We start from the raw sequence: 18,431 nt of genomic DNA, 5'->3' as shown, positions 1-18,431 counted from the left end.
TAATTTTTATTATTAAAAATTATATGAAAATTTTCTGTAACTAATAAATAGTTTGTGTAATATATGCATAACAAATAGAACTATTCTAAAACTATTACAAAACAGTAAGTTTAACTATAAAATGTTTTAATGATACATTATATTTTATTCTCTCAAGTATTATAAACATAATAATATAATTACATACATGTTTGTAAACTTTATCCAAATATCGATTTAAAGAATTCTGTTCTGTCTTCTATATGTGTCTTTGCTTTCCTGTTTCTAATCTCGTTATCAGTATCCCTTTGCTTAACTTCAGGCAATTCAAATGTCGTCTCTTTCCCTTGTTCATGTTTCTTTCGCAGCTTTTTACTTCTATCTACATTATACGAGAAGAAGTTAACCTCTCTCTTAGCTTGTGCTACTTCTGTTAGAAGTCTTTGTTTATGAACTGCACGTTCATAAGCTAAACGTTCGCTCAAGTGAATCCATTTAAATCTACAAAAAAGAAATAAAATGTATAAACAATGGAAATATAATATGGAAATAATATAAATATCTATTAATTAAATATTGGTGCACAAAATATTTTTTTACTTTACCTAGGCAAGTACTTTATGTTCCACATAACGTCGTAGAACTTGCTTTTTTTTCTCGTAGATACTTGAGTATTGTTTAATGTCTCCGCTACAAATTTTGCCACTTTCTTACTTTCAAACTCTATCCAACCTTCAGTGAAGTGCTTAATTGCTTTCTTGGACTTTTTTTTACGTTTCACCGATTGTATCTCTATATTTTATAATATTTTTAATTAAGTGACATTATATTCGCAATCAATAATTTAAAATAATTGATCTACTTCATAGTTTTAAGCTTTAAAAAATGTCTCTTGTATTTGTATAACATTACACAACTTATGACAAATATTACAAAGCAAATAAAACTAACCATTATCGGCCAGCTGCAGATACACTCTGCCCACTTTACCGTAAGCAGAAAACATCTCCTGGATCATCGTGATGTTCATATATTTCGGAATTGTAGACAAATAAATTATTCCTCTCTTAGCCTTTTTGCCAAGTTTTTCAACTTTTGCCTTAGCAAGTTCCTTTTGAACTTGCGTCAATTTATTTTCTGCATCGCAATTAATTGTACGGTCCTCGGTGTTCTCGCTCGCATTTTCCTGATTCATTTTGTAAGTCATTCAAAAATTATATCTTCCTCAATGCTGGCACCCGATCTTGAGACTAATCTTCAGCTTCTTCTTCTTCTTCTTCTTCTTCTTTTAAATAAATGACCCCAAAAATTTCTTCAGCAATGAAGCCCCTTGCACAATGTCAGGCAACAGGCATTTAGGAACAAGGAATAGAAACAGAATAGAAATCAGATGTATAAATGCAGAATAAACAGTGACACAGGCAATAGACATAGAGTTTCCATCACGTTAAAAATTATGTGCCTATTGCCTGTTACCAACCAATCATATACTACGTTTACGCGAGCGTTGCTTCTGTAGTAACTTACGATAACTCCTTTGCGTAAATAGGATTTTCCTTCGCGTAAACGGGATTTTGTAGTAACTTGCGATAATTTACTCCGCGTAAACGAGTAATATATCGTAAGTTACTACAGAAGTAACGCTCGCGTAAACGTAGTATATGAATACCGGCCTATACTACGTTTACGCGGTTTACGCAAGCGTTACTTCTGTAGTAACTTACGATAATTCCTTCGCGTAAACAGGATTTTGTAGTAACTTACGATAATTTACTCCGCGTAAACGGGAGAATTATCGTAAGTTACTACAGAAGTAACGCTCGCGTAAACGTAGTGTACTAGTACGACATATCACTCGTTTACGCGGAGTGAATTATCGTAAGTTACTACAAAATCCCGTTTACGCGAAGGAATTATCGTAAGTTACTTCTGTAGTAATGGAGGATTCACATTGCGTCCGATCCGACATCCAATAACAGAATTTATTATTAGAGACAAAAATTTCCTATTGGATGTCGGATCGTCGTACGTCGAACATCGGACGCAGTGTGAATCCTCCATAACTTACGATAATTCACCCGTTTACGCGGAGTAAATTATCGTAAGTTACTACAAAATCCCGTTTACGCGAAGGAATTACCGTAAAAGGCTGACAAGGGGACCTTCAGGCTAACGGATTTTTGTTTTTTTTTGTACTTACTGTACTTGCATTCGGACATCACGTTCCCAAAGTATTAAGGCGCGCTTTTCACTTTTCAGAAAAACTCGAGAAAATCGACTTTGAAGAATTCCGAGCGCGCTATGTACACAGAATTTTAATTTTAATGTAAAATTTATCAAATCCATGTTAATTAATATTTAATCGTTTTCAATTTCGTTTTCAATGAAAAATTTACACCTTCTTATTTTGAATATTGGTACAAAAATGAAAAACGTCAGGTAGGAAATAAAATGGTTTTATATTTTTGAAAATTACGAGAAAATACAGCGCAAAAATGATATTAATAAAAATATTGTTTAATTTTTAAAAGTGAATTATATGATATGAAATATATAGTTTAAAATATATTGTATACAGTCGTTTTACACGTCAATATTGCACGAACCAGGATGATATTCATCGTAAAAGCAAGGGAAACAGTAAGGCTGATGGCAGAGAACGAGACGTAAGTATCGTAGTCGTGGACGTAGGGTGACGTAGGGTAAGGCAGAGAAAAACGTAGTCGTAAGGCTATTGTAGGCAATAGGCCTTACGACTACGTTTTTCTCTGCCTTACCCTACGTCACCCTACGTCCACGACTACGATACTTAGTAGTGTGTCACATTGTTTTGAGCCTTTCGACTCACGAGACTCCTAGAGATATCATTGCCACCTTTGACTAGAGAGGATACGGCCTTAGAGGCGTTCAGGCATAATCCCACGGATGGTAGCTTCGCACCACCGGCCGCTCGACCGAGTGCGTGAACCAAATGTCCGAACCGTATAAGCTTTACCCTACGTCCACGACTACGACATTTACGTCTCGTTCTCTGCCATCAGCCTAAGTTTCACGGCATCTAGCACATCGTACGAACGCAGATATTTTACAGGCAGATATTTTACAGGCATTTTAATTAAATCTCGAGAAAATTGCATTAAAATTCAATCTATTGTACATCACCAGCTGTTCTCTCCAATCTTTAAGAACATGATTCGATACGCGTGGCGATTCGCTTCAAACCTTTGTGATGACAGAGACATTTTTATGAACGTCAATGAAGTATGTTTTCCAATAGATATTTTAAAAAAAACCTTGCGCCTGTAAAATATCTGCGTTTGTACGGTGTGCTAGATGCCGTGGAACTTATTGTTTCCCTTGCTTTTACGATGATTATCATTCTGGTTCGTGCAATATTGACGTGTAAAACGACTGGTATACAATATACTTTAAACTATATATTTTATATCATATAATTTACTTTTAAAAATTAAACAATATTTTTTTATTAATATTATTTTTGCGCTGTATTTTCTCGTAATTTTCAAAAATATAAAACCATTTTATTTCCTACCTGACGTTTTTCATTTTTGTACCAATATTCAAAATAAGAAGATGTAAGTTTTTCATTGAAAACGAAATTGAAAACGATTAAATATTAATTAGCATAGATTTGATAAATTTTACATTGAAATTAAAATTCTGTGTACATAGCGCGCTCGGAATTCTTCAAAGTCGATTTTTTCGAGTTTTTTTTGAAAAGCGCGCCTTAATATTTTGGGAAATTGATATCCGAGTGATGACCCTCAAGTACAGTAAGTACGAAAAAAAACAAAAATCCAGCCTGAAGGTCCCTTTGTGAGTTTCCACTGAGCGCGTCACGCGTCGCGTCGTCACAAGTTAACCAATCAAAACATTCCATTTCATTACTTTCTTGTGACGGGATCGAAATGGGATGTTTTGGTTCAACTCGGACGACGCGACGCGTGACGCGCTCAGTGGAAACTCAGCCTAAACGTAGTAACAAGGCTTTAGGGTGCCATTACATGGAGCGCGGAAACGCGGAAACGCGGAAGCGCGGAAGACAAAATTTACTAGATTTCCGTCGATCCGTTCCGTCTGTTTTGAATGCCTTAATATTACATGGAGCATATTTTGAGCGGAAAAGCGGAACGGAGAATTATAAAATATTAATTTTTAACGGTATTTATTGATTAAAATGCTTGTATTCAATAGATAAGCTGAAAAGATAAGCATATTAATAAAAATTGCAATGAATTAAGTGAACACAATTTTAAGAAATGAATACAAATGTCTATTTGTCACTATACTGTTCCGCTTTTCCGCGCAAATTGTGCTCCATGTAATATAAGGAGAAACAAACTCGCGGAACGAACGCGTCAAAATCCGTTGTCAACGCGGATACAGTATACTCCATCAAATTTCGGAGCTGTTTAATCACATTGAAAAAAAAAGCTTTTACACATACTCTTCGATTACTTTATTATTTAATAAAAGTGGCAGTATAATATTATAGATCCAAACATCATGTTGATGGTTATTATGAAGTATATCTTATATGCAAGCCAGGGTACATACATAGGCTGCGTTAAGTACTGGCAGTGAATATCGAAACGCAGCCATACATACATTACACGATAATAGCGGATTCCGCTTTTCCGTTCAAACGTGCGGGACTCAACTCGCGGAAACGCGGAATCTAGTTACTATTCTGTTCCGCGCTTCCGCGTTTCCGCGTTTCCGCGCTCCATGTAATGGCACCCTTAGGCTTTACAGAAACGTTGCAAGTTGATTGGTTAAAAGCTATGCGATAGCCAATCGACTTGCAACTTTTCTGTAAGAACAACATTGCGCATACATACGTTTCTCTTGCGAATGAATTCAAGAATCGATCCTCTGTCTTTTTACGTTATGCATTCTATGTCTATGGAAACTGTACCCGCTGCCATTCTGGCATTACGTCAATGGTGGAGGTCTCATTGGGAGGAGTTGCTGTGACCGCCATTGTTACAATTGTTCGTCATATTACGGAACGTAGTGAGAATCCAATTTTTATCCGCATTCACCGTAGCGCGTGTCGAGGCCGAGGAGCTGTTTTCTGGGTGTAACTTGCAAGCGTGGACCACAGACGGATCTATCAGCCAACACATTATCAGCGTAGCATGTCCACGATGAATCCCGAGTAGTAAGTAAACTTCCTTCTGCGCAGAGCATAAGTGTAACGAATTTGCTATTACACACGGCTTGTCAAACGATGATTCACGGATGTATTCGTGATAAAAAAACGTCCTCGTTAGAGATCGCACCCGTGAGATCTCTGTTCCCTAGACGAGGGATTAAGAAAGAAGTGTTCGTTGATTTTCGTCATCTGACAGATTTACCCTTCCCTCTTGTTCTCTTTCCCCTACTACTCGAAACATGGCACTCGTATCGCAGTCTGTATTTCAGTATTTTGTATTGTTACATTTTCACTTTGTTACATTTTCGTTTTGTGATATTGCAACCTTGGCTTTTTTTATAATAGCCACAAGTAAACACGAATAAATGGTTTAAATCTAGATGCTTTTTCTGGAATTTTAAAAGCATCTACAAAATGGTTTCTCTGATTTAAAAATGCCTATATATATTAATTGTGATTTTAAAACTCTATAAAGTAGAAACATTAAATCATCTTTTTTGTGTTTGTAAAAATACAAATTTGAGAGACAATATGCTAGAAAATTTTTTTGTTTCAGTGATTATCTGTTTAAACTGCTTCTAATCGGAGATTCTGGCGTTGGAAAATCCTGTCTCTTGTTGCGCTTTGCCGATGACACATATACGGAAAGTTATATCAGTACCATTGGCGTGGATTTTAAGATTCGAACTATTGATCTAGATGGAAAAACTATAAAATTACAAATTTGGGATACAGCGGGTCAAGAACGGTTCAGAACAATTACGAGTTCTTACTACCGAGGTGCACACGGTATTATTGTTGTTTACGACTGCACGGATCAGGAGACTTTTAACAATGTAAAACAGTGGTTGGAAGAAATCGATCGTTATGCCTGTGATAACGTCAATAAGCTGTTAGTCGGCAATAAATGTGATCTACATACTAAGAAAGTGGTAGATTATACAACGGCCAAGGTATACAGTTGCACACACACTTTTTACGATATTGTATAATTTATTTAAATTTATTACAATCCTCATTGCATAGCTGTACTTCATTATAAACAGGAATATGCCGATCAACTCGGCATACCATTTTTGGAAACGTCGGCAAAAAATGCGATGAACGTAGAGCAAGCTTTTATGACAATGGCCGCTGAAATAAAACTTAGAGTGGGCCCACCATCGAGCGGAGCGAGCGATCCAGCCAACAAGGTGAAGATAGAACACGGGCGTCCAATCGAATCTTCTAAATCCGGATGCTGCTGAGAACTATAATCTTGCGTCTCGTTTAACCAAAGTAAGCGAAACAAAAGTAAGCCTAGTAGATTTAAGCTCGAATTGTTAACTTATGGGGGATAATGACAATTTCTTTTGCAGAACATCTAACGTGGTTGTGGTCCGGGTACTGCAAAATTAAACTTATTACTGCAAGTATAAGAACATACATGGAAGTTTAGTTTACCCCAACAAAAAAAAAAGAAGGGAAAAAAGAATTTAACACACTCATGTGGACCACCAACTCTTCCTCGGAGTTGTACGAAACTCTTGTCCACTTGCCCCAAAATTTCGTTTTTGTAACTTCCTTTCTTTCCAAAGAAGAAAAGACGTGTTAATTAACGCCATTTTTTAGTATAAAGTTCGACTTTAGATCAATTTGTCGAATTAGTATTGATAATGTCGAGCGAGTGTAGGTGTGCGTGTAATGGGGAGGGAGGGGCAATCGGGTCTTGAGAAGTAAATTTAATTAATACTGCGTATGGTGGTTATTACGATAAACACTTATAATTTTCTTTTTTAGCTTAATTGTAATATGTACAATAGAATATGTGTTTGGCTCTACAGCCGTTTCTATTCCTCTATGCAATAATCCAGAATGTTTTCTCATGTTTTTCGTTTCTCGTTCTCTGTTTTCTTTTAGATGCGCAGAGGGTTGTCTTTTTTTTTTCCTAGTAAGATTCCATAAGCAACGCTCCACCCTTTCCTTTCTTTCTCACTGCTCGTTATATAAATATATATAGTGTAATTTAATAATAATAAATATTTCAATGCTAACTTGCAGCGCATATGTGGCGTACTTTTATACATGTACGTGTGTATGTATACATATATATGTATAATGTATCTAAGAAATGTGCTGCTTGCGTACACCCAAGCCAAACGACAGAGTGCGGAATCTTCGTTTGTGTTCTCTTGAATTTTATCGTTGATCTTCATCATGCTTTTTTTTTTACACGATTCAAATGCGATCCGAGAATTCACAAAACAAGTCCTACGGACTAGCTCTTGATCGTGCGGAAAAGCGGGGATATTTTATACAATTTAAGAGATATTACAGTTACATGTAATCCAAATCGCGTAGCTTTGTATCGTGAGAGGGCTATTTGTGACGGGTATACGATATAATGTGGCATTCGAAAAATTTATAGAGATATAGTAACTGTAATTTATATGAAGTACGAATGAATAAACAGCTATCTAAATGGAAATCGCATTCTTTGAATTCTGCGATGTCGGAGTCGTTTGTTTCGGGATATGCGTATCGTGCACGCACGATTGCATGTATGCGTCTAAGCGTGTAACGTCATTCTTCCACGTGTTCACTTCTGATCCCACCTGACACCTGACGAATGATGAATCAATCGTATAATGTGGTACTCATATTTAATTTAAAATCATCAGTTGATCTATGGCTCGAGATTCCATCCAGCCGATAAAATTACCGTATAGCGTATCTCGAGATCGTACTTAAAAAAAAGATAAAAGATAATGGATAATGGATATATAAGATCGGCCTATATATGAATACCGCCCTTTAGAAAATTGTGGAGTATCGTCACGCTGACATCTGGCAGCCGAGTTCGCCTACTAAAGAATGACGGTCTCGTCTCGTGGGTATCGTATCGTTGAGCACGGTGATATCAAATCGTGCATAGATCACGTTTCTTGCAATTCGAGAATTGTGAGACCGAATCGACAAATTAAAAATGCGCATGTAGACTCGGAACGAACAAACGGCAAACGGCAATGTTCGTCTCGTTCTCGCGACTCCAGTTTCTGGACTGATCGAGTGTTATGACTTAACCTAACCTAAATTTTACTTTCATGCTGTTCTGCAAGCGTGAACAATTTCAAAATGATGCAGCAATACATGAAGGAATTGGAGCAGGTTTCAATCGATCTTTTTCTCTTTCCATCGAGCGATTTACACGATTTTATCGTGTAATCAATACTTTAGTGTACTGGTCATTTCGATTGTTACTACTACTACTACTTTCGATTAGTAGTATTTACAAGAACAAGAAAGTCGTTTCAATAAATTTAATTTTATACTGTATAATTTGTAAATTTCTATGTGTGATATTGCGTTAAGCCATTTGTGACAAACCATTTATGAATAGATTACAACTGTTTCAGGATCCATTTGACCCTGAAGAATTTGTCGAAAGATTAGCTTGGAGAACTGTCAATGACAACACGAAAGATGGAGGAAAGACGTTTTTTGATCCGGTCATCGTCCATGAAACTTTTTTGCAAGCAATTAAAGACTTACAGATACTACAGGAACGTCAGCAAAAGAAATGTGACAAGTTGGAGGCTGCGTTGAAAGAAGAGGAAGTTCGACATACATTTGAGATATTACAATTACAGGAGAGGAATAGACATTCTATCGATTTGTTTCATCAGTTAGATGAAAGAATAAATCTCGTGGCGACTAAAGTTTTACATCTGGGGGATCAGTTAGAAAGTGTCAATACACCAAGGGCAAGAGCGGTTGAGGCTCAAAAATTGATGAGACACTTCTCAGAATTTTTAAGCCCTGGTCCATTGACGGATCCAATTTTTACAGATAAGTCGTCGGTAAAGATAACTTAGATAATTCAATTAAAGGGGTGTTCTGATTTAAAAGGTCGTAAATGCTGGTCTACAACTTTACTTTAAAAGGGTATTTAAACTCTAAGCCGTAAGAAATTGACCAATCACAGTCAAGTATTTTCCTCACATTCCACTGTGATTGGTAAATTTTTTACGGCTTAGAGCTTAAAGCACTTATTGTAGACCAAGACTAAAAAAGATATTTTTCAAGAATTTTTTGTAGGAAAACAAATAATGCTAAACTTTGCATGTTTTTTAAGCCTTATTTTAAGAATATTTTATTTTTTAAGTAACAAAAATGCTTTTCTTTTCTATATTATATCCTGGTCATTAAGAGATATAAATAATGGACAGTGTAAATAATTTTAGGTATCTGAAACGCAAAAACCAAAAATTTTCTTATTCAGGAGAAGTGTGGCTGTCTTCTGAACTAAAACTAGACCATATTTCCATTCTAGACAAAATGGCGGTCTCCATATTAAAAATATAGTTTTTCTCTAAAATTTGTTAGTATTTTATTAAAAGAAAAAACCTAATAAACGTATAATGTTTATTCTGGTTCAAACAATAGCCACACTTTTTTCAAATAAGAACATTTTTGGTTTTTTGCATTTCAGATATCTAACACAACTAGAATTATTTACACTATCCATCATTTATACCTCCTAGTGACCGGGATATAACAGAAAAAATTTTTGTTACTTAAAAAATAAAAGTATCTATATATTCTTAAAATAAAACTAAAAGAACACGCACAGTTTTATGTTATTCGCTTGTTTTGTTTCCCTACAAAAAAACTTCCTGAAAAATACCTTTTTTACCTTTTAAACCAGAATACCCCTTTAAATGACATAGCAAATAATATAAAAATAATAGCGAGATCAAAGTTTATTCATTGTTACAGTTAATTGTTATTTGTTACAGTTAAACGATGCTGCAGATGTGATACAGAAGCTCCATCTCATAGCCCAAGAACTTCCCTCTGAGAAATTTGAACATGCCAAGAAAAAAATTGGTGTCAAGTATGATGAGATAGAACGTAATCTAATTGAGGAATTTGTAAGAGCGCACAACAGGGAAGATGCGCCACGTATGAGAGAATTGGCAAGCACCTTGGCACATTTCAAGGGCTACTCTCAGTGCATTGACGCGTTCATAGAACAAAGTCAAATGGGTTCTTTTGGTGGGAAAGACGTCTTTCAAGACGTCATACCTATGTGTACAAAGTATCACAAGCTTATGCAACAGGTGTTCTCTAATCCTGAACAAGTGATGGCTAAGTTTGTTTTAAACATATACCATCTGCGCCTTCAAAAATATGCGGTGGCCAAGTTAGCTGACAAAAACGATTCCGAAAAATATCTCAGAAACCTATATGATCTGTACACAAGGACAGTCAAACTGTCCAATGATCTAAAGGTCTTCAATATGGGCGCTGACGAAACGTATCTTGCCAAGCTTACGAGAAATATCTTTCAGAAATATTTAGATACTTATATTAGGTGAGTTCACAATTCAGAATAACGCTGCTGAAAATAACAGAGCTATTGACCAATAATTATCCGTTATCGATTATTTTAGTATTGAAACGAAGGCATTTCGAGAAAAGTTAGCAACGTTGCTTATAGAGTACTACGAATCTAAGAATCACCAGAAGAAACAGTTGCAAATGGGTGGCTTTCAAGAACTACGAAGAGACTTACAGGCTGTACTAGGTGCAAGAACGAATATAAACATTGCTCAAATAGAAGATTACGGAGGCGAGACATTTCTATCAGAAGAACTAGCGATCGCGATACTACAAAGAAGCAAACTCGCATTTCAAAGATGTCAATTACTTTCGCAGTCTATTGATGTACCTGGAAATGCATTACAGATCTTGGAAATATTATTACAATATTTAATAAGCGAGCATGTAGACTACGCGTTGGAATTAGGTTTACAAAGTGTACCAATACCAGAGAGCAGGACTCAACCAGAGATTCACTTCTTTAACGTAGTGCATCAGTGTAATGCGATTGTTCGACTCTTGGAGGAACAGTTCAACGATAGTGTACTGCCTCTTGTTATGTATGCATGTTTTTTTATTTGTCTGATATGCCTTTTTTACATAACAATACAAATTGGTAGTACTGAAACAATGTCCTTTTTTTTTTAGTTCCACATCCAAACACGCCGATTGTTTGTTGAAGAAGAAAGCGATATTAGAGCAAATAGACGTCAAATTAGACACTGGCTTGGATCGCAGCATAAATGCTATTGTAGGCTGGGTAAAGGTGTATTTACAAAGCGAACAAAAAAAGACTGATTTTAAGCCGGAAACCGACGTAGATACTGTGAATACTCCAGCTTGTTTAGTCGTGGTACAACACGTGAGCGGAATGATACGACTGATACGAAATACTTTGGACGGCAGGCATTTAGATACCGCTCTTAAGGAATTAGGAATTAGATTCCACAAAATCATTTACGATCATTTGCAGCAATTTCAGTTTAATTCCGCCGGTGCTATGTGCGCGATATGCGACATGAACGAATATCGCAAGTGCATTAAGGAACTTGAGGTTGAATTTGTTACGAATCTCTTTGATACTCTGCACGCCTTGTGCAACTTACTATTGGTTAAACCGGAAAATTTGAAACAAGTTTGCACGGGAGATCAACTGGTATGTTGCATAATTTATTGCATTCATGTTTTATACAAATGTATATTTGTATTATTTTTTGCAGATGACACTCGATCGTACCGTTCTACTTAATTTTATTCAATTAAGGACTGATTACAAGACACAGAAGTTAGCCAATTGTCTAAAAGGTATAACAACATAGTGATACACTCTGCTTAAATAAAAAAGAAAAAAATATCTTTGTGCTCAGCCTACTTCTCCATAATCAACGATTGAAATTACTAAATATAAAAATATACGAAAACAAGTAATGTCGCGATTACTCGTTTAAATACAATATTTGCCTTCAGGTTCGTTCATCTTGTCATTATCTGTTTGCAAATAAATGCATTCGCAGAAAATAGTATTCTTCAAAATAAGTCTATTCATTATTCCATTATTTTTTTCGACAAGTTGCAATAAATGAGTATTGATTAGAGGTAAGAGGATCATGTGAAAACTTTAATTAATTCAAGCATTCCCCAACTTTTGATAAGATTATACTAAAGTAAAGTTTAACAATATAAAAGAAAATAACGAGGATAGAATTTTAGCGCACAATTATATATTTTATTGTACATCAGAGATATTAATTACAAGTAGTTTCTTTTAATATTACAATGAAATATCGCCGAACATTTATATTTAACATTTAAAGACTTTTTTTTACAAATTGATAGAGAAATTTACTTTTAATTGTGCGCGAAAATTCGCGCAAAAAATTTTTTTATTACACTCTTGTTATTCGTCTGAATTTAATTATTATAAATAATTAATTATCCAATTATTTGCACGTTTACGGAAGAAAACGTCTATAAAAGTTATTATATTAAATGTCTAATCAGAAAGCATCGCTATGCTTTTCAAAATTAAAGTTTAACAGTTCACATACCGTTGACAATACATGCTGTCTAAACGCGATCATTTATAGTTCTCCATAATAGGAAATCGACTTCAGGCTTGATTAAATGACTTTTTTTTATGAATTATGAGAAAAGTGGAAAGTGGCGCGCAATCCACTGTATATCAGCGCATACGATAGTTATTAGTTTCGTGGACTTGACACAATTCGCCTTTAAAGTCTAACTCGATGCTGAAATCCAGATCCCTGTAATTCCTGGCATTGGGCCTCATCGAGAATACGCCGTATATTTCTTCTCCCTTCTTCACAGTCATGTATTCATCGAAGTAAAAGACAGTTTGCTTCCAATGTGTGTATGGCACTTCCGGTGCGGTACTGAAGCCAATACGTTTGTGGCACTTGGTGAATTCGATGTTGAAGAACGTAACTAAAGCTTGGACATAGTCGTTTCTGCGAACTTGAAGGGTAAACGGCGACGAAAATTCAAGATCGGCCTTCGTCACTGTGTAAAGGTCAACTTCTTTGATTAGGCATGCATTTGTGACGACTTGCTTTGGATCGACGACATCTACTAGCGGTTCGCTGATAGCCACCTTCCTTATGCTACTCATGTCAAATCCATACACATCATCCCACCAATTGATTTTTTCGTCTTTATATTGTCTATCTTCGATTCCACAAATGAATAGAGTCGCTTTATCAGGGAAGAGCATACCATCTTCGCGGAGCCACTTGTCTCTGGCAAAGAGTACTGTATCCAACATCGATTCGTAAAACAAACAGTAGCCCATCCATTCGGATATTATTATATCAACCTTTTCTATTCCGTCAGGCAATGAAACCTCTTCGACTTTTCCCTTAAGTATCGTTATAACATTGGACAGATTATTTGCCTCCACTATCTTCTCTGCATACTCAACAATATTAGAGCATTCGATACCAATGACTTTAGCTGCACCAGCTTTAGCTGCAAACATGGAGAGAATACCGGTGCCACAGCCGATATCGAGAACTGTCTTTCCTTTGAAGAGATGTTTGTTATGATACATTGAGTTTCGATAAGTCACGGTGCGTACTTCATCCTTTAGCATTTCTTCATGTATTCCATAATGAGCATAGGAATCAAAATAGTAATCCCTCGAGGTCATGTCATCGACAGATACAGATTCTCTGCAGGATGGTACGCTAGCATTCTTATTCACAGTAGTAGGCTCTGCTGCTATGTCCATGGACTCCATTTCTGACATCTGTAATATTTATAGTGTGGTGTTAGAAACCAATCAACGTATCAAACAATTTATAAATTTGAACTATATTTCACTCTCTAATTTATTATGCGCTTGTAAGTTTTAACTATAAAATTGCAGCGGTACAATAAAATCTCAAAATATAATATTTTACGATCTTATTGCATTAACTCTCCGTGTGTAAACATGGGTCAACGGCATCCGAGCCAAAATGATATCGCTCGTAACTTAACTTGCAAGCCTGCCAGAAAATATTAAATAAACAAATAGACAAATGTTTTGTGAATTTTTCAGATTTTTTAGAATACTTTAAAGTAGGGAAAAATAACGTCGAACATGACAGACCCATGTATGCACTGGGAAGGTACCGAAAAAACATATGCACACGGAAGATTAAAAAGAGCTTTATTTCATGGATATGCATATTGTACTGCTTAATTTATCAGTATATACAACAAACGCTTAGTTCCAGTATGTAAAAAATACGTAAACACGTAGGAACATAGTTTCCGCTACCAATCTATCGTATAAACGCATAACGCACACACATACGTCGTACTACCAAAACTACTGTTTCTACAAAAATTAATATTGTTTAAACGGTAAATTTACAATGCTGTTCATAAGTACGATTAGCACAGGATCTGTTACTCCAACGAGCGAGTTCGCGCCCGGCAATGAAATACACGTGCCCGCCAAAACAAATGGCGTCCCCTTCGGAATCGAACGGCTAGTCGATATCCTGCCTACACGCGCTATATTCCGCTATATCGTTTCCGCTGTTCTATATAGAACGTCCGCCGAGAGTTGCGAATCTTCTGCGTCTCAATAATCGCGTATCCGTAACCAGGCGCTCCTTGGCGTCACGTCCTCGTGTAACCGCCTCGGAAACGTATCGCGGCGTGGTCCTATTCTCAACCGCTACTCGCGCCAAGAGCCTTGGGTATATTCTCTACGTCTCTACTGTACATACATACGCGACGCGAGAGGACTTTTATCACGACAAAGCCGACGTTTCTAGCCGTTTTGCACTTGGAGTAGTGTGCGTCTATTATCTTTGGACTGTATCGGCCAATAATATCCCGTTAAAGATCGAGCCCTCCGTTATTTTACTGAAATAACCCACTCGATAAAACTCACCGAATTCTCCGTGATACACGCGCGATTCTGCTTGATTTCTACCGGCACTTCATCACTCGTCGCCATTTTGACTGCGTCACAGCAGACGACCGGATCATCTCTCAGGCCCGTCACTAGCATCGTGATTCTCACCGACTACAATCTCGCTACACGCGAATACAAATATTTTATGTTTTCTTTCAAGAATCCCTCATGGCTCACCGATTTCTTTCGTGTTACGCAAAAAGCAAGCTGCGAAAAGAGTATGTAATTATATTTAAAAATTATTTAATTTATATTATACAAAATAATTTAATCATATTAAAATCATATAGGCCGGTATTCATAAAGCCGATCTTATATTTAAAACCACCTTAAGTACGATCTTAAGACGTTATGAACCAATCATAGAACACGGGTGCACTTTATGCACTAAGTGCACTTTAAACTGCAATATTCGTTTAAATGTTAAAGAAAGATCTAATTTTTTATCATTATAAAAATACAATTCTTTTATAAAGGCCCCTTGCACAATAGGCGATAGCGATAGCGATAGCGACAGCGACAAAGTTGCCGACAAAGGTATAGCTTTGTCGGCAACCTTGTCGTTGTTGCTATCGTTATCGCTATCGCCTATTGTACAAGGGGCTTAAGAATTTTACTTGCTCCATACCGTTCTCGCTTTTCGTTTGTAAAAATTGGATCAACCCGAATCTATACCGTTGATTTCTTACTATACTGCTTAAGAGCTCAGACACAATGAGAAAAATAAGGAATACGATAAAGGAATAAAGGCCGTGGCACATAAAAAAACTTAAGCAGTAAAACTCAAGCAGTAAGCAAATCAGCCCAATCACAGTCAAGAACTTAAGGCACGGCCCTAAGCGGTAGCGAATCCATACCGTTGATTTTTTACTGCTTAAGGGCCGGTATCACAGTTTCCGATTAACGTGATTCTCCCTAGATTCTCCGATTAAACTCACTCTTCGTCTCTTTCTAGGGGGATAGTTAGAAAGAGATGCAGAGTGAGTTTAATCGGAGAATCACGTTAATCGGAGACTGTGATACCGGCCCTAAGTTTAACTGCTTAAGTTTTTCTATGTGCCAAGGCCCTAAAGGCCCGGGCACATAAAAAAAACTTAAGCAGTAAGACATAAGCAGTAAGGAAATCAACGGTACTGATTCGCTACCGCTTATGTTATGTCTTAAGTTCTTGACTGTGATTGGCTGATTTGCTTACTGCTTCAGTTTTACTGCTTAAATTTTTCTATGTGCCATGGCCTTAAGGCCCCGGACACACACTTTTTTGTAACAGAACAGTAGGATTTCGACCAATCGTGTTACTCGATTCGGGAACGTATGGCCGTACGTTTTCGAATCGAGCAACGCGATTGGTCGAAATCCTACTGTTACGTTTTACGGAAAGTGTGTGTGGTCAGCTTTAGGAATAAGGCATGTTGCATCTCACTTTAATGTACGTGTACTGAAGTGAGATGCGACATTCCCTTATTCCTTAAAGCTGGATTCAGACAGGACGCGTGAAGCGTCAAGCAGCGAGCAACAACCCAATCAGCGAGGTGATATCAGCAGTGGCGTAGAAAATATCGCTTCGCTGATTGGTTGCCGCTTGCTGCTTGACGCTTGACGTGTCCTGTCTGAATCCAGCTTAAGGCCATTGCACGTAACATCGTAAAGTCGTAAAGGCCATTGCACGTAACAAAGTTTTAGTTTTTATCGTAAAGCCGTAAGAAAATAGACCAATCACACTCGATTATTCTTCAAGCGCGAGGAGAATAATCGACTGTGATTGGTCTATTTCCTTACGGCCTTACGATTACAACTAAAACTTTGTTACGTGCAATGGCCTTAAGAAAATAGACCAATCACACTCGATTATTCTTTGAGCTCAAGGAAAATAATCGAGTGTGATTGGTCTATTTTCTTACGGCCTTACGATTATGACTAAGGCTGATGGCAGAGAACGAGACGTAAATGTCGTAGTCGTGGACGTAGGGTAAAGCTTATACGGTTCGGACATTTGGTTCACGCACTCGGTCGAGCGGCCGGTGGTGCGAAGCTACCATCCGTGGGATTATGCCTGAACGCCTCTAAGGCCGTATCCTCTCTAGTCAAAGGTGGCAATGATATCTCTAGGAGTCTCGTGAGTCGAAAGGCTCAAAACAATGTGACACACTACTAAGTATCGTAGTCGTGGACGTAGGGTGACGTAGGGTAAGGCAGAGAAAAACGTAGTCGTAAGGCCTATTGCCTACAATAGCCTTACGACTACGTTTTTCTCTGCCTTACCCTACGTCACCCTACGTCCACGACTACGATACTTACGTCTCGTTCTCTGCCATCAGCCTAAAACTTTGTTACGTGCAATGGCCTTTATTCTTTTATCTTATTCCTTAAGGTGAAATTTCATGGGCAGTGAAAAGCAGCAGCAGATCGTACTAATTGGCTATAAAATAGAGTAGTTCTAGAAACTCGAGAACTTCTCTATTTTGTAGCCGATCGGTACGATCTGATGCTGCTTTTCACTGCCCATGAAATTTCACCTTTATGCTAGGTCTACAATGGGCGAGTCGTAAAGTCGTGAGTCATAAAAATTAGCCAATCACAATCGAATTTGAGGAGAATAATCGACTGTAATGGCTTCTGCACACAGGACGCGGAAACGCTTGCCGCGCGACAAGAAGCGACGCGGTAGCCAATAAACTTTTGGTTCTCACGGAAAAGCAACACGTTGATCACCGTTGATTATTCTCCTCAAATACGAATGTGATTGGTCAATTCTTACGTCTCACGACTTTACGACTCGCATTGTAGACCTAGCATAAATAGCACCTTTACGTTCATAAACGTATTCGTTTAATAACGAACAATTTCAAGAATAGGTATCTAGATAACGTTTTGTCGGCACGCGCCCGGTGTTAAGGTGCCTTTTCATGCTGACGCTCGACGCTCAGGGTGCCATTACATGGAGCGCGGAAACGCGGAAACGCGGAAGCGCGGAAGACAAAATTTACTAGATTCCCGTCGATCCGTTCCGTCTGTTCTGAATGCCTTAATATTACATGGAGCATATTTTGAGCGGAAAAGCGGAACGGAGAATTATAAAATATTAATTTTTAACGGTATTTATTGATTAAAATGCTTGTATTCAATAGATAAGCTGAAAAGATAAGCATATTAATAAAAATTGCAATGAATTAAGTGAACACAATTTTAAGAAATGAATACAAATGTCTATTTGTCACTATACTGTTCCGCTTTTCCGCGCAAATTGTGCTCCATGTAATATAAGGAGAAACAAACTCGCGGAACGAACGCGTCAAAATCCGTTGTCAACGCGGATACAGTATACTCCATCAAATTTCGGAGCTGTTTAATCACATTGAAAAAAAAAGCTTTTACACATACTCTTCGATTACTTTATTATTTAATAAAAGTGGCAGTATAATATTATAGATCCAAACATCATGTTGATGGTTATTATGAAGTATATCTTATATGCAAGCC

At 37.2% G+C, this 18,431-nt stretch overlaps 4 protein-coding genes across 5 annotated transcripts; 2 read left to right on the top strand and 2 right to left on the bottom strand.

The window, feature by feature from the left end:
* Positions 1 to 122: 122 nt before the first annotated feature.
* On the bottom strand, positions 123 to 1,360 carry LOC143898624 (activator of basal transcription 1). Its single transcript, XM_077408207.1, has 3 exons — positions 931 to 1,360; positions 585 to 771; positions 123 to 480 (listed from the first exon to the last, which is right to left on the bottom strand). Exons 1-3 carry the CDS (start codon positions 1,184 to 1,186, stop codon positions 201 to 203), a joined length of 723 nt encoding a protein of 240 aa, XP_077264333.1. The 5' UTR covers positions 1,187 to 1,360; the 3' UTR covers positions 123 to 200.
* Positions 1,361 to 4,956: 3,596 nt separating this feature from the next.
* Positions 4,957 to 6,992, top strand: Rab1 (RAS oncogene family member Rab1). The gene is made up of 4 exons (XM_077408162.1): positions 4,957 to 5,164; positions 5,715 to 6,111; positions 6,205 to 6,436; positions 6,517 to 6,992. Exons 1-3 carry the CDS (start codon positions 5,142 to 5,144, stop codon positions 6,403 to 6,405), a joined length of 621 nt encoding a protein of 206 aa, XP_077264288.1. The 5' UTR covers positions 4,957 to 5,141; the 3' UTR covers positions 6,406 to 6,436; positions 6,517 to 6,992.
* A 1,041-nt stretch (positions 6,993 to 8,033) lies between these two features.
* Positions 8,034 to 12,027, top strand: Sec10 (Exocyst complex component Sec10). Its single transcript, XM_077408159.1, has 6 exons — positions 8,034 to 8,305; positions 8,554 to 8,997; positions 9,937 to 10,514; positions 10,594 to 11,082; positions 11,171 to 11,678; positions 11,743 to 12,027. The coding sequence occupies exons 1-6, from the start codon at positions 8,273 to 8,275 to the stop codon at positions 11,839 to 11,841; spliced, it is 2,151 nt and encodes a 716-aa protein (XP_077264285.1). The 5' UTR covers positions 8,034 to 8,272; the 3' UTR covers positions 11,842 to 12,027.
* Positions 11,672 to 15,087, bottom strand: Art1 (arginine methyltransferase 1). 2 transcript variants are annotated; one of them, XM_077408160.1, is made up of 2 exons: positions 14,928 to 15,087; positions 11,672 to 13,787 (listed from the first exon to the last, which is right to left on the bottom strand). In XM_077408160.1, the coding sequence occupies exons 1-2, from the start codon at positions 15,045 to 15,047 to the stop codon at positions 12,705 to 12,707; spliced, it is 1,203 nt and encodes a 400-aa protein (XP_077264286.1). In that variant the 5' UTR covers positions 15,048 to 15,087; the 3' UTR covers positions 11,672 to 12,704. The 2 variants fall into 2 exon arrangements, with proteins under 2 accessions (XP_077264286.1, XP_077264287.1); XM_077408161.1 differs by lacking the exon at positions 14,928 to 15,087 and adding an exon at positions 14,400 to 14,734.
* Positions 15,088 to 18,431: the final 3,344 nt, after the last annotated feature.

Source organism: Temnothorax americanus, unplaced genomic scaffold (genome assembly GCF_048541705.1).
Source record: "Temnothorax americanus isolate GAGA-0224 unplaced genomic scaffold, ASM4854170v1 Scaffold24, whole genome shotgun sequence".
Taxonomy (NCBI): Eukaryota; Metazoa; Arthropoda; class Insecta; order Hymenoptera; family Formicidae; genus Temnothorax; species Temnothorax americanus.
This window is presented reverse-complemented; position numbering and strand designations above follow the sequence as displayed.